At 42.6% G+C, this 16,597-nt stretch overlaps 1 protein-coding gene across 4 annotated transcripts in view; it reads right to left on the bottom strand.

Annotated features, from left to right (window-relative positions):
* Window positions 1–16,597, bottom strand: part of PPP2R5E (protein phosphatase 2 regulatory subunit B'epsilon) — a 98,189-nt gene that overhangs the window by 15,373 nt on the left and 66,219 nt on the right. For all 4 annotated transcript variants that reach the window (XM_020809801.3, XM_072986795.2, XM_072986796.2 and 1 more), the window contains exons 4-6: window positions 3,105–3,206; window positions 587–679; window positions 84–214 (exon numbers count right to left, since the gene is read on the bottom strand). In XM_020809801.3, the coding sequence (XP_020665460.1) occupies window positions 84–214; window positions 587–679; window positions 3,105–3,206 (326 nt within the window). The remainder of the gene's footprint in view (window positions 1–83; window positions 215–586; window positions 680–3,104; window positions 3,207–16,597) is intronic.

Genomic DNA, 16,597 nt, shown 5'->3' with positions numbered 1-16,597 from the left:
AAATGCTCATAATTATTTACTTATATAACCCATGAAAACCCACAAACAATTTTTCTTTTTGTAAAAAAAAGCCCAACACTCACCGTAGAAAAATATTGTTAATTTGTTTTCTGATAAATGCTCTAAGACCGAGGAACTTGCCATAAATTCTGTGTAAGACGGTTTTCAGGTAGTCCCGCTCTCTAGGATCTTCACTGTCAAATAGCTCCAAAAGCTATTTTAAGAAAGAAACAAAGCAGACAGCTCAGTGATGGTGCCTAACTTGAAACATCTACAAACATGAACCTAACTGATCTGTCTGTCTTTGGAACTCTCGTTCCTTGGGGGAAGCTGCTCTTTTCCCTAGCTTAACTCTGCAACTGATTCAATAAAGGAAGTCACAGTCTTGAGTTAGCAAGAGGTGAGCAGGGTTGTTAGACAGGACATTTTGAAGGCAGCTCATTCGCAAGGTCACCATGAGTCGGAAGAGACTTGACCACACAGAACAACCAACTGCAACAATAATGTTCATCAGGAATTTATTCTTCCTGCCAGACTAATACCAGAAAGTTACTTCTCAAGCATTGACAGCCAACATTGTGCTTACCTGTAATACAAATTTCTGATCTATATACTTTTTGGCAATGCTGGGCTGGAATTCTTGGCTTTCCAAAAATCGTATGAAAAATTCATATACAAGCTGCAAGAAATTAAAGACAATTCAGTCATGGCTAAAGGCATGCTTCGTTTTACCGAAGTTATTAAGTATTTTGCTTCTATACAAGAGGAAGTGTGAGGGGGGGAGGCAAATAAGACACCTACATGCCTGGTCTTAGATCTTCCAAACTACCTCATCTGTATCTCCCTTTCGACACAGAGATACAAAATGTTCAAAGCATGGGAAGATTTTGCAGCTGAATCAAACTTTTAAAAATAAAATTAAAATCTCATGACCAGAGCAGTAGACCTTTCCCTCTCTGCAACTTCCCCATTACTCCCTGGGCCCACTCCTGTGAATTATTTTATTGCTAACCTTTCAAAAAAAAAAAAAACTGACAGATGTCTACCCATACTACCTTGAGCCTTCAAGATAAGATACAATACAAATCCAAATTAAAAAACCTCATACTTCCATGAGACCAGGAAAGCTACACAATACAAGGAAGACAAAATTAGTGCCCATTTATTCATTGTATTTAGCCATCATCAGAAGAATTCTAGCCCATGCTAAGAGCAGGCTCTGCCAGCCCTGTAATATTTGTTCACTGGCTTGTCAAAGCTCCCAGGGGTAATCAGCAAACACATTCCTCTGCCCTCCAGACTCTTGAAATCATATAAACTAAAGTAATTACCATGTTGACAAGAGTTGGTGAAACAGTTCGGAAACATTTAATAGTAATTAGGAAATGTTCAGAAGCATTTTTCTATGACACAGATGTCTGATGCAGAATAATGTGATTTAATCAGGTCTCTCTAAGCTTGCTGAAAAGATTTTGCCTGTCTCTACCCTAAAGGACACTTGCATGCGCTCTTTCTCTCGCACGCAAACCCAACGAGGGCCAAAATTAACATTACATGTAAATATCTGCAATGCTAATACACCAGGCCCTTTTTTGTTTTGTTTTAAAAGACATTTTGGGAAGGCAGAGTTGACCTAAGAGAATTGCCAGAAAGAGAGGCCACCTCTCCCCTTTTCTTGTCCAGTTTCCATGATCCCCTTCATCGCACTCCACCACCTCCTTCCACATGGTAACTGTGGATGAAAAGTTACTGGGGCAACTCCGTTTGGAGCAAGGACAGGTTTATGCACCTTCTTCTTGCTCAATGTGTCCTCCCTTCAAAGAAGTTGAAATACCCAAGAGACTACCTGGCAACAGCTGCACATGTGGTCCATGACACACAAACTTATATGGGAGCCTGAAACCAACTGAGGCAAATCCACCGAATTCTGTATTGATGATCTTGAGTGACAGTAGCTCAACAAACTTTCTTTCCTGCCTGACCTGAAGATGCAATTAATTCATTCTTTGACATTTTGCATGCAAAGGATGTGGCTCGATGCCTAAATCATTTTATAAAGAAGTAACTGAACTAGTCCATTTCTGCTGTGTGTAGACAGGAATACAAGGAAGCAATTAAACTGGCATTTTAATGCTACACACTGGGCAAAACTGGTTTTGGAAACTGTAAAAAGGTAAAAAGGTAAAGGTTCCCCTTGACAATTTTTGTCCAGTCGTGTCCGACTCTAGGGGGCGGCGCTCATCCCGCTCTTCAAGCCATAGAGCCAGCATTTGTTCGAAGACAATCTTTCCGTGGTCACATGGCCAGTGTGATTTAGACACGGAACGCTGTTTACCTTCCCACCGAGATGGTACCTATTTATCTACTCGCATTTGCATGCTTTCGAACCGCTAGGTTGGCGGGAGCTGGGACAAGCAACGGGCGCTCACTCCGTTGCGTGGATTCGATCTTACGACTGCTTGGTCTTCTGACCCTGCAACACAGGCTTCTGCGGTTTAGCCCACAGCGCCACCACGTCCCTTTTTGGAAACTGTAGCCCAATGTAAATGTATCCTAAGTATTTTAGCTATCTAAAAGACAATAGAGAGCCAAAGACTACAGGAAACAACCTCCTCCCCAAAATGTGCCCCTGCATTTTTCAAAAGACTAGCTATATCATCAGCACCTTTTACTGGGCAGTGGAGCTGAAGCTCAGTGGTGGAGCACTTGCTTGCATGCAGAATGTTCCTATTTCACGCAATAATGAAGGAAAAAAATAAACAAGCTACCAAAACTACAAATATCTTTTAAAATTTTTCTCTCAGGTCTCTTTCTAGGTCTGGCCAGTGTAGTGGATAAAGCAGAACTAGGGCACAGTCCAGTCGTGCGTGGCCTCAGACAGGAGGGTTTGGGCTACCGCCCAGGCTCCCTCTATCTATGATTCCAAATGATGGCTCTACACAGGCATGGATCCATGTGTATGAATATACAAAGACTATGAAGAAAAATGCATGCATCCATACACTTTATATACTGACACTCTAGTCTCCTTCTGGCTTTAAAACAAAAAAGTTAAATGTATAGTATTTTTTTAAACGCATAAAACAATTTAATAAATGAATCACCTGTAAATGTGGCCATGATGCCTCAAGGGTGGGTTCATCTTCTTCTGGATCAAACTCATTACTATCACTAGGAGGAAGCGTCCGGAATATATTGCAAGAAACCTAGGAAGTTAAGCAGAAAAATAATTACACACTGCTCTTCTACCAAGATAACCAACTCCAGACATTGGGAGACAGAATCATGCTGCTCTTTGAATAGCTGCTCAGAAGATTAAATCCTTCTGTGTTGTCTGGCTAAAGTCTTCCAGCTTCTGTCCCAGCAGCAGTTCTATAACGCTACTAGAATCATAAAAAAGTAAAGTTGAAAGGGGCCTACAAGGCCATCAAGTCCAACCCCCTGCTCAATGCATATCTGCCAGGTGATTATTTAAGTTTTTCCTGAATGTCTCCACCAAATCCCAGGTTAACTGGTTCCACTGTCGTACTGCTGTATATTTTTCCTAATATTCAACCAAAATCTGGCTTCCTTTAACTTGAGCCCATTGTTGCGTGTCCTGCACTCTGGAATGATCAAGAACAGATCTTGCCTCTCCTCTGTATGGCAGCCTTTCCAATATTTCAAAAGTGCTATCACATCACTCCTCAGTCTTCTTTTCTCAAGGTTAAACTCGCTCATTCTTTCAGCCTTTCCTCATAGGGCTTGGTTTCCAGCCCCCTGACCAACCTTGTCGCCCTCCTCTGAACTTGTTCCAATTTGTTAGCATCCGTCTTGAAGTGTGGTGTCCAGAACTGGACACAATACTCAAGGTGAGGCCCAATCAGTGCTGAACACAGGGGACTAGCACCTCGCGGGATTTGAAATATACTTTGATTAATGCAGCCTAAAATAGCATTTGCCTTTTTTGTAGCCACATCACACTGTTGGCTTATATTTAGCTTGCAATTTATGACAATTTGAAGATCTTTCTTGCTCGTAGTTTTGCCGAGCCAGGTATCCCCCATCTTGTAAATATGCAATTGTTTTCTTCTTCCGAGGTGCAAGACTTTGCACTTACGTATCCCTGTTGAATTTCATTCTGTTGCTTTCGGCCCACTGTTCCATCCTATCAAGGTCATTTTGAATTTTGTTTCTGTCTCCTAGGGCAGAGGTCATCATTTCTCGGTCCTGAGCTGGACTGGCCATGGAGACAGACCTCCCCCCCGCATGCACTCCCCTCCCCACAGTTGCCTTGCGCATGCATGCACATGCCAGAGCCGGCGCGAGTGCTCCCCCACCCCTTCACACATGCATCCAAGTGCCAGAGCACCTGTGCGAATGGGGTGGGCGGGTGCACGGGCTGGCGCTCCTGCGCAGGCGCAAAGGGGTGGGGGAGTGCTCATGTCGGCACTGGCGCGCACATGCTTCTCCACCACTTCACACATGCACTCAAGAGAGAGAGAGCATGCACCCAAGAGCGCCCGCGTGCGAGTGGGAGCTACCTTCCTCAGAGGCTCAGCTGGTCCACGGTCCCAAAAAGGTTGGGGTATTATCTATTCCACCCATTTCATATCATCAGCAAATCTGACGAGCATTCCCTGCACTCTCTCATCCAGGTAATTAATAAAAATATTGAAGAGCACTAGGCCCAGGACTGAGTCTTGGGGTACCCCACTAGTTACCTCCTCCCAGTTAGAGAAGGACCCATTAATCATCACCCTCTGACTACAAGTCTGTAGCCAATCGTGTATCCACCTGACACTTGATCTATCCAGTCCACACTTAGTTAGCTTGCTAATCAGGATATCATGGGGCTCGTTGTCAAAGCTTTGCTGAAGTCAAGATATACTACGTCTACAGCATTCCCTGTCTATCATTGAGGCGACCTTATTAAAAAATGAGATCAAATTAGTTTGGCAGGATTTTTCTTGACAAATCCATGTTGGCTTCTAGTTATTACTGAATTGTTTTCTAGGTGCTTGCGCAATGACAGTTTTATGACCTGTTCAAAAATTTTGCCTGGGATTGATGTCAGGCTGACTGGCCTGTTGTTCCCAGGTTCCTCTTTTTTGCCCTTTTTGAAGATATTTATTTATTTATTTATTTATTTATTTATTTATTCCTTCCTTCCTTCCTTCCTTCCTTCCTTCCTTCCTTCCTTCCTTCCTTCCTTCCTTCCATTTATACCCCGCCTATCTGGTCGTTACAACCACTCTAGGCGGCTTACAACACAAAATACAAGATAGGGACAACATTGGCACTCCTCCAGTCCTGACACCTCACCCAGTTCCCATAATTTCAAGAAAATAATGGATAGTGGTTCTGTGAGTTCTTCAGGCAGTTCCTTCAGTACTCTTGGATGCAGTTCATCTGGCTCTGGAGATCTGAACTCGTTCAAGGTAGTAAGGTATTCCTTGACTATTTGTTTATCTATCTCCAGCTGCTATCCTGTTCCCCCACTTGCACTTCCAATCCGTTTGAAAGTTCATACATCTGTCTTATGGGAAAAGACTGAACTGTTATCATCTTCCCATCTCCATTGTGTAGTTGTGCCACTATGTCTTTTGTTACTCACATACCTGAAGAATTTTTTAAAATTGCTTTTGGTGTCTCTAGCTAACCTCAGCTCATTCTCAGCTTTTGCCCTTCTAATGCCATCCCTGCATTTCCTTGCTACTTGTCTGTACTCTCCCTTGGTGACCTGGCCTTCTTTCCATTTCCTGTACATCTCTTTTTTGGTTTTTAGGTCCTCCCTGAGCTTTCTGTGAAGACACACTGGCCTTTTTTGCCACCTCCCCCCCCTTTTTTTCTTGTTGGAATTGTTTGTAGTTGTGCCTTTAGATTTCTTTTTTCAGAAGCTCCCACCCTTCTTGGACTCCTTTTCTTGTTAGGATTCCCTGCCATGGGAACCTTACTTATCCTTGTTCTGAGATTATTAAAATTGGCTTTTTAAAAATCCAGCCGACGTTTGTGTCTACACTCCGCATTCGTTTCCTTTGAAATCCAGAATTCTAGAAGGACATGGTCGCTCTCACCTAGAGTTCCCCTTACTGCTAGCTTCTGTTCTGTTTCAAATAATTTTGCTTATCATGATTTGCCTCCTGAGGATTATGGTGTAAAACAATCAAAAGGAATCGAAGAGCTTTAACAAATTGCTAAAATTCACCCACAGAGTCCATAAATTGTTCTCATGCACTCCACTAAGAGATTAAATCGTAACAATTTCTACAGTACTTTAAGGTTTACAGTGAGCATTAGCGATTCTTGCCTCCTTTTGATCTTGGAAATGAGAACAGGTACCAGATAATGGCAAAAATCCTGTTGGCATAACTTCACATCACACAACAAGGATGATGTCATCAGGCTAAGATTATAATAATTCATTTCATTTCATTCTCCCTATCAGGACCCAAGGCTCCCACTGACTCCATATTGACCTGCAAAGCTTATGGCAATCTTGGGATAGAGAACGGAGCCTTTCATCAAAAAAAAAAAAAAAAACAAACAAACAAACAAAAAAACCTGCCATCGCATCAGCAGTGTCTGTCCTGATCCCTGGCGCAGTAAGCTTTGGCTATTTCCATCCTCACCATTCCAAGTCTCCCAAAGGCTTTCCCTGGTCCAAAGTGAACTCTAGGGAGCCTCAAAAACTGAAGAAAGTTTTCAATTCAATTAAATATCACCACAACGGGGGATGGCAACATCCTAATTGTACAGCATAACGTTTTACGAATAGATTTCAGCCACTGACAGGTTTAGAGCAGAGGCTGAGTCATGCAACTCCTCTGAGCTGATTAGCTCTTCCTTTGAGGACTAGGGTTGACCTGCCCCTCCCTTGGAAACCACAAGCCATTAATTAAAAATCATACTAAGAGTAAGAAAAGCAACATAGTAAAACCTCAGTACTTCTTGGCACGTTCCTCCCAGAAATCAGCTACCTGTCTTACTTGCTTCTTTCAATCCACGTTGCTAAAAGTGGCCACACTAAAGGAAACCAGAAAGGTGAAGGCAAGGAATGAGACTTTCTTGTTGGTGGCCCCCAGTCTCTGGAATCAGTAACCAACTGAGATATGACCAATTCCTTCCCTCATGTTCAGAAAATTGTTGAAAACAGAACTACTCAGACCTGCCTTCAACAACTGAGTTTCTGTTAATATTATATTAATATTTTTTCTTTTCTCGTTATCTCTTTTCTCTTTTGTATCATTTTTAAATTGCCATATTGTTGTATGTATTATTACGTAGGGGGTCTGTGAGATTTTAATTTGTAAACCATCCAGAGTAGTGCATGCACTAATGGAGCAGTATATAAATCAACGAAATAAAGAAATGATGATACTGTATATTGTCCTACTTACATCCAACTGGGTCCACATCAACTGCAAATGTAACTTCTGTGTTCTTGTTTTTTTGCAGCTGGTGTTGCAATGTATGACCCTTGAAATGCTGTCACGTCCATCATCATTAGCCAGCACAGCCAATGATAAAGGAATATGAGAGCAGCCATTCATCAATACCTGGAAGGCCACGTGATTCAACCTTTTGCATCACACCGTTCAATTAAAATAATTTAAAATCAGGAGGGTGCAGAAACTTTTCAGTCACTCAAAACTATGGAAGCAGTACTAAAATACAGGATCTTCCTGAAAACTATTGAATAAGCTTTGTGGTAAAGAATATCTTTAACTTGCTGTTGTTTAGTCATTAAGTCGTGTCCGACTCTTCATGACCTCATGGACCAGAGCACGCCAGGCCCTCCTGTCTTCCACTGCCTCCTGGAGTTTAGTCAAAGTCATGTTGGTCACTTCGATGACACTGTCCAACCATCTCGTCCTTATCGTCCCCTTCTCCTCCTGCCTTCACACTTTCCTAACATCAGGGTCTTTTCCAGGGAGTCTTCTCATGAGAGAAGAGAAGACTCATCTTTAACTTAGACATCCACAATTCAGATGCCAAACCATATCTTCTACTACACTACACTAGTTCTCATGATAGCCTCTTAGTGACTTTAAAAACATCTATTTTAATGTTGTATTCTGGTAGACTGAACTAAAGGGAGGCTGATCCTGTTATTATTAATCTTTAGATAGCCGATAAAAATACATTAATCCTCTATGCTTTTTACTCTCAAAGCCAATTCTCAGTTTCAGATGCTTCACTTGATTCACTGTAATTCAGGTATTTTATTTTTAGATTGCTATTCTTTTAGGAAATTGTTGTATTTTAATATTTTCATGGTTTAACGTTAATCATCTCTTTCAGGCGATAGACAGCAATAGCACATTCTGCTTTAAACAAAAAAATCTACCTGGATATTTAAGTTGGCAAAAATAATTGCTCATTTAGTGTCTCAGCTTATTTGCTAGGCATCTTCCCTCTTTTCAAGAGTGTGTGCTATGGTGAAAATACAGGCTGCACAGTAGTTATTTCACAGCATTTTCCCGTACAAAAGAGGGATTTAGGCCAGGTAGTTAGAAATGAAGCTATGGGGACACAGGAATAAGGGAAAAGTAAGAGGAGAACTAGGAGAGGATTAAAACACTAAGAAAGAGGAACTGGAAAAATAAGGGGTTTGTAATTATTTTCCTTTTCATACCACAAGAGGGTGTTTGTTTGTTTTTTACATACTTACAAGCAAATCATGCTTTTACTGAAATCTTTGGTATGCTGAACAAATCTCACAGCAGCTCCTACTGAAAGATGAGTTTCCCACCAAACAGTTAACATCATGAGTGTCCAAAGCAAGTGCATTTGTGTAGCAGGTTTGTGCAGAGACGCTATGTTTTGCTTTCCTTTTACCGGATCCAAGCACTCACATAATTTGAACAGATCTAATCATTCATCTTTGTGATATAACTAAACACAGCAGCAGACTATCAACCCGTAAATTCTAAGTTCAAATCTTATCTCTTCTGTAATTTCACTAAAAAGCCTTAAACAAGCCAAAGATCTCTGAAATTCAATTCTCATAATCTCCTCCCAATTAACAATATCATAGGGAATACTGAGCTACCTAGTTTGTAAAACAAATGGCAATTTGATGAAGTCACATCCACCTTGAAATCCTCAAAGGGAGCCTTTAATCACCAACAATTTGCTGGCAATCGTCAACGTTACAGTTTTTAAATACCAAATATTAGTTACTCTGTATTTAAAACACAGACTAACAAACCCCTGCCTAATGATGTATATTACAAGTGAAGCCATACAGTATATTAATTTTTTTACCTTTATTTCTGAGATTTGTAATATTAATGAGTCCAGCAGAAATAATTGGTTACTATCTACTTGGGGACCTGGCATATATAATTACAGAAGCTCAGGAGGTGTGAGTGGGATAGGGCTGAGGCAGAGAGACCTCCTCTGCTGTGATCCTAATGAAAATTAATCTTTTGACATTGCTCTTTAGATTGGCAGTAAATCCCCCTTAATACCATTTCTATAATGCAACTGAGATACAGCAATAAAGGTGGATGGTTCAGTTATAACATTATCAATGCATTTTACTTACACATACACAATAAGTGTGCACAAACTTGTAAACTGCCCAGAGTGGCACTGGAAGCCAGATGGGCAGTATAAAAATCAATCAAACAAACGCACTAGTGACAGATTTAGAACAGCTACTTTTAGCTATAGTTAGCTGGCTGGATAGCTCAGTGAGTCAGGCATCTGGCTACGGAGCTGGAGGTTGGGAGTTCCCCACAGTGCATCCCAGAAGAGCTAGCCTGTGTGGCCTTGGGCAAGCTGCACAGTTCCAGGGAGCCCTCAGAAGGAGGGAATGGTAAACCACTTCTGATTACTGTACTTTCCATCTAGAAAACTCTGAAACGAGTCCTCATAAGACAGAATTTTCTTCACTGCACACAACGGTTAGTATTTTATGCTACTGTCACCTTGTTCCTGTGTGTGCTGCTAACTCAAAAGCAATGGGGCTCAGTCATCGTAAGTAATGTTTATTACACATTCCGTGCCAGGCATTCATAAAAATATGAATAAAACTCAAGGTCATGACTGGAATTTTAAAAAGTATAGCTTTTTAAAAGGAACTTGCATAAACGAAACAAGGTTTTGAGTCTTCATTGTTATCATCTGTGTTTTTCAAACAATGATCTATTTTACCTGACGCAAAAGGTAGGCGAATCTGATAAAATCTGATGAGTGTCTTGTTACTAAGAAGTCCTAACACCCTATGAAAGAGTACTGCTTGTGTATGTTACAGTGGGCCCTTGACTTACGAACGGCCCTAATTAAGAACATTTCGGGTTACGAACCCCATCTCATCGCAAGTAGTACACCCTACTTGTGAACGCGGATCGGTTACGAACCCAAAAGGCAAGGAGAAAGGGCGGGAAATTCGAATTTCCTGCCCTTCCTCTGGAGCTTTCAAAAGGCTTCCTCCAACATCGGAGAAAGCCTTCTGAAACCCCTGAAGCCAAAAAGGCAGGGAGAAAGCGCGGGACGTTCGAACTTCCCGCTCTTTCTTGCTGCCTTTTTGGCTTCGGAAGCAAGCCGGGCAGCTGGAGAGAAATTGGCTCCCTCCTTTCAGCCGATGCTGAGTCCCCTTCGCGCCGGCTGAGCTCAGCCCATCGCGAAGGGGACTCAGCATCGGCTGAAAGGAGGCAGCCGATTTCTCCCTGGCCACCCAGCTTGCTTTTCCAAACGAGAAGCAAGCTGGCCAGCCAGGAGAAATCGGCTCCCTCCTTTCACCCGATACTGAAGGGGACTCTGCATCGGGTGAAAGGAGGAAGCTGATTTCTCCCTGGCAGCCCAACTTGCTTCCGAAGCCAAAAAGGCAGGGAGAAAGAGTGGGAAGTTCGAACTTCCCATGCTTTCTCCCTGCCTTTTTGGCTTCAGAGAGCTCCGAAGCTGCCCATCACGGCGGTGGGGACCCCCAGGGAGGTCTCCCAGGGCTTGCACGCCACCATGGGAGACCTCCCTGGGGGTCCTCGACGCCGCGATCAGTGCCTTCAGAGGTTTCAAAGGGCTTTTCCCGACATCGGAGGAAGCCCTTTGAAAGCTCCAAAGGCAGCGGAGCCAGCGGAGCACCGGGAGACTAGAGCAGGCTGGGCGCCAGGGCGCTCGCCCCTGGCCGTGCGGAGCCAGCGGAGCGCCGGGAGACTAGAGCAGGCTGGGCGCCAGGGCGCTCGCCCCTGGCCATGCGGAGCCAGCGGAGTGCCAGGAGGCTTCGGACTGGTAAGTCCTTTTTAAAAAAACCTTTCTGTGTGAGTTTTGGAGGGTGGGTTCAGACTGGGGGGTTATGTTTCTGTGGTTTGTGTGTGTGTGTGTGTGTGTGTGTGTGTGTGTTTGCAATCCCAACGTGGGACTTGCTCTCTTTTTTTTCTTTTTTCTTTTTTCTTTTTTCTTTTTTTGGAATGCTGGAACGGATTAATTCTGTTCCGGTGCATTTCAATGGGAAATGGTAGGTCGACTTACGAACTTTCCAAGGTACGAACGCCCTCCCAGAACGGATTAAGTTCGTAAGTTGACGGCCCACTGTATGGGCAGCACAGGAGCAGAGCAATATTATCACTGAAACATTTGAATACAGTGGTACCTCACTAGACGACGACCTTGCAAAACAACAAATCCACATGACAATGAGGTTTTGCGGTTGCTATAGCGATTCGCAAAACAGTGATTCCAATGGGTGATTTTCGCTGGACAATGTTTGGGTCCCTGCTTCGCAAACCGATTTTTGCAAGATGACAATTTTGCCACTGATCGGCGCTTTGCAATTGGGTGTTTTCGGGACCGATGCTTCGCAGGGCAGCCATTTTAACAGCTGATTGGTGCTTCGCAAAATGGCTTCCTTATGGGCGATCTTCACAGAATGACGAGGATTTTTCCCCACTGGAATGCATTAAACCGTTTGCGCTAGACGATGTTTGCGCTAAACAGCTATTTCAATGGGACAGATTATCATTGTCATGCGGGGCACCACTGTACAAGTTATTCAGCAGCACCAATTGGCTGTAATATAGCTGTACAGTGGACCCTCTACTTAAGGAATTAATCCGTATTGGAATGGTGGCTGCAAGTCGAAAAGTCTGTAAGTCGAATCTCCATTGACCTACAATGCACTGAAAACCGATTAATCCCATAACCAGTGGTTTTTATTCTATTTTTATTCCATTTTGGTTTTTTTCTGATCTGTAAGTCGATTCTCTGGCTGCAAGTCAAATCTAAATTTTGCAGCCAGAGAAGTCTGTAACTCGAAAAGTCTGTAAGTCGAGCCGTCTGTAAGTCGAGGGTCCACTGTAACTATCTGAAAAAGTATTTCACTCATCATTTGAAAAACCAAATAGTTCTACTGTACATTTCTTCCCAGTTTCTATGCAAATGATCAAAACCCCTAACTTCCTCTCTCTCGAAGCATAAATAACAACACCAAGCCTATCATACTTTGGGCATATCATGAAAAGACAAGCTTTGCTAATAATGCTAGGAAAAGTTGAAGGCAGCAGAGAAAGAAATATGAGACAGACTGACTCCAAAGGCAGCCACAGCCTGAAGTTCACAAGAGCTGAGCAAGACTGTTAAAGATAGGACATTCTGGAGGTCACTCATTCACAAAGTCTTCATAAGTTAGAGGTGATTTGACAGCAGAGAAAAAGGAGGAGGAGGAGGGGCCACAGAACCATAAAAGAATGAATAGGTTGTGCTCCTGGCCTTCAGACAGCTTTTAAAATCAGATTGGATAGAATTTTCTTATGTTCATTTTTCATGAGAAACATAACTAATAACCAGGGATGGGGACTTGAGTTCTATGACTCGCTGTCAAGTCAGATTTAAGTCCCACCATTGATTCAATCGGACTCAGGTTTTTTCCCAATGACTTACTTGGACTCAACTTGCAACTCAGATCCGTTTTTCCGAATCGTATTTTTGAGTCCCTATTCTTTTAATGAATGACACTGTAAATCTGGAAGCAGCTTTGTGACACTGACCATAAGATATAAGAGAGGCAGGCAGAGGAGGTAACAACAGGGAGGTAGAGTTTTGATAGGGTGACAGGGTAGAGGGGTGAGGGAAAACAAGGCATGCTCAGTGGGTTTTTTTCTTTTTGTATTAGGAGCAAAAGTGTTTGGTTCACAAGCCTCAAAACCGCCACACAGAACTCACCCACATACTCAGACTTGGATTTGGGACAAGGATCTAAGGACTTGCCAACTTCCTTGCTCTTAACTTACATGTACTTTTCAACACCCAAATTTCAAATGACATAGGAGGATTATTTTTAAAATTCTGGCATGATATAAGGACAATTTCTCCATTTTTAAAACTGAAATCTACAAAGAAACAACAATTTACTCTGAAATCCTGAGCTGAAACCTTTTCAAGGATGTCATTAATTCAAGTTGAGTAGAAGAAACTTTTATATTTTTAGTAATATACTTGTTCCCATTTTACTATCTTATCTGAACAAGAAAAAAAACTACAGAGTATAAAATACTTAGGAACATCATGGTTATTTTTTTAGTGCCATGTATTTCTAGAATTTTTAATAGAGCATTTTGATTAGACAAGATCTGAAATTTTGATACAACAGGCTTTCTTGATAAACATTTATTTTAAAAAAAGCAACAATGGGCACTACCCTTTTCTATATACAGTGGTGCCTCGCTTAACGAGTGCCTCGCTCAACGATGAATTTGCATAATGATGGCCTTTGCTGGAAATTTTGCTGCCTCACCTAACGATGTTTCCTATGGGGGATTTTCGCATAACGATGTTTGGGACCTTGCTTCACTTAACGATGACAGTTTTAGGTCCCCTGTTTCGCTTAACTTTTTTTTGACAGCCCTGTTTTCGCTATTTTAAAAATATTCTAAAATGTTTTAAAATGTTTGGAATCGTTAGTGCACCTAATAAAACCTTCGTTAACGTAATTTGGCTTTGTTCTGAGACTTTTTGAATTTTTGGTGATTTTTTTTCACCATTGAAATGTATTGAATAGGCTCCTATTGGAACGGATTAACCGGTTTTCAATGCATTCCTATGGAAAATGGTGTTTCGCTTAACATCGTTTTCACATAACGATGTTTTTAATGGAACCAATTAACACTGTTATGCGAGGCATCACTGTATGTGTATCTACATCTGGGTAAATACCTTACAAATCCTTCTCTACATATAGGTACCATTCCTGCAATAGTCGGCTTCCCCATGGAGCAAACCAAACTCCTGCTCCCTTTCTTGTGTGTGCACAGTCAGTAATCCAAGCTATTACACTAAGTGAAGGGGCTGTAGGCTGCTTTTAGTATTCCCCATACAGCCTCCCTCCCTCCACTAAATCAAGAAGTGTGACTTGTTTTGTGGGGAGAAGGAAGCACAGGGGGTTTCCTGACATGCACTCCATGGCAAAACCATACCGACGAAGACACTGCGACCATATAGTGAGTGATCATGCCTAATGAACATGTTCTTCCCTGATACAATCCACATTTTCACATAGGACAAAAGAAATGCATGTATGATTTATCTCTATAAATATGAGTCTATGCTAACCTCTGTAACAACAGTGACCAAATTCTAACTTGTGAACACTTTGTTAAAAGGCAGCTAAATTCATTAAGATTCAGAACTACAACTTTGCCACATGTCAAATACAGAAAGCTAGAACATTTTCCTATAAACCTTTCAGTGTAGATAAATTTATACAACACAAGGCAAATACCTTACAAATCAAAATGCTAATAGATGAACAGCGCATAATAGTAAAACATAGATGACTATTAGCATTAGACTAAAATTACTTTTATAGTATTTGAAAGAGAATAGAAAACCAGATTCTTTGCATTCTGATCTTGGATTTCCAAGTGACTTGAGAATTATCAGTGCAAAATGATAGCAGCATTCCTCTGCAATACCAGCATCATAATGCCTTCAATACCAGCATTATACCAATGTCTTCTCTGAGACAAGCCTTCTTCAACCTGATGCTTTCGACTACAATTCCCATCATCACCAACCAGCACTGACTTCCTGATTCAACATTAACAGGGACTGTATTCTGAACATCACTCATGGGCACTAGGCTGTGGAAACCTGACCTAGGCACATACTGGGCTGCTGTATCAACTCCTTAGTTTCTTTCCCAACCCGTGTATATGCTTCCACTCAGTGGTGTGTGGGGGGGGTGGCGACACAGGGTGGTTGCCATGGGTGCAAAATTATTAGGAGGCTCAAACTTTAGAGGTTCCCAGAGGCTCTCAGGAATGGTAGTCCCCCAAGTAGCCCTCAGCCTTCCCCACTCCTCCAAAACTGCCTCCCACTGGTAGCTGCACGGGCAAGGAGGTGTGACTGCTGGCCCCTCCTCTCCCTCCTTTACCCTCAGAACCAAGCCTCCCAGGCAAACCCACGCAGAGCCCCTCCTGCAATCACTGCCTCCTCCAAGTGACTTCAGCAGTGCTCCTTTGGGTCCACAAGTGCTTGGCTCCTGGCTCCCTGCATCTCTGCTCACACAAGCCTCTGGCTTTGTTTGGGGTCTATTCCTGGCTCTTTCCTCCTCTCCTCCCTGGCAACCACAGCCCAGCCCGAGAAGGGGTTCTGCGTCAGTCTCGTGGGCGAGGGGGTCCTCTACAACTGAGAAGTGGCCATCTTTGGGGACCCTAACACCCACTACGAGGGTGGATACTTCAAAGTGAGCTGCCAGGGGTGAGGGTGGCCTACTCTGCAAGGGGTGGAGGGAGGCTGAGTGGTGGTGGGCATTGGGGACTCTCCAGCCAATGGGGGGGCAGAAAGAGAGACTAAATCACCCCCAAAGTCATTTTAAAAACCCCTTCAGTTACCTAGGAGTGACTGCTTCATGGCACCAGCCTGGGAGCTTCTCTCGTCTTGCCTTCCACCCACGCGTTGCGTCACAGAGCTGGCCCGTGACCCACGCCCTGCAATACCTTCCTTCCCCCGGGTGCTGGCCACCTAAGCTGCGCCACTGCTTCCACTGCAAGAGAGGCCACATCACTTAGGAGGCCAGCCTGGATCAAATATTTATATGAAATGTTTAATTCAAGATTAAATTAGCAAGTACAAGGAAGGGTGCATTTATCTGCATGTACTCCGGAGTCATTAGCCATGTTTCCAGATACCATAACTTTCGTTTTGGGAAGTCATTCCTATGTTACGTACTGCAACACCTTTACTCACAAGTTCTTATTTTTCAAATGTGTGGGTGGGATGGAGGAGACCAAAGAAACTGTATGCAATTCTAAAATTAGCTTTGCCCCATGACTGTACGCCAGACTTCACTTACATAACTCCCCACCATTTTGTCTGTCTTATAGAACTGAATCAGTTGACTAAATATCAAATGCAAGAAAAATTTGAAACACTGGCAAACCACACTGTTATAATACATATATCTGTTATACACAATCACATGTAATTTATTTATAATGAATAAATATTGCAGTATTCATTATTCTCTCTCTCTCTTACAGCAGCAATTCTCAGCCAATGTTAAAGATGCCACACAGCCAAGCAATAATTACTATAAAGGCACTCTCCCTCAATCTCTTTATCCTCTTCCTTGTGTGGCATGTCACCTTCTATGAACCCAACCTGCCACAGATTA

The sequence above is a fragment of the Pogona vitticeps genome, chromosome 1, assembly GCF_051106095.1.
Source record: "Pogona vitticeps strain Pit_001003342236 chromosome 1, PviZW2.1, whole genome shotgun sequence".
In the NCBI taxonomy this organism is placed as follows: Eukaryota; Metazoa; Chordata; class Lepidosauria; order Squamata; family Agamidae; genus Pogona; species Pogona vitticeps.
This window is presented reverse-complemented; position numbering and strand designations above follow the sequence as displayed.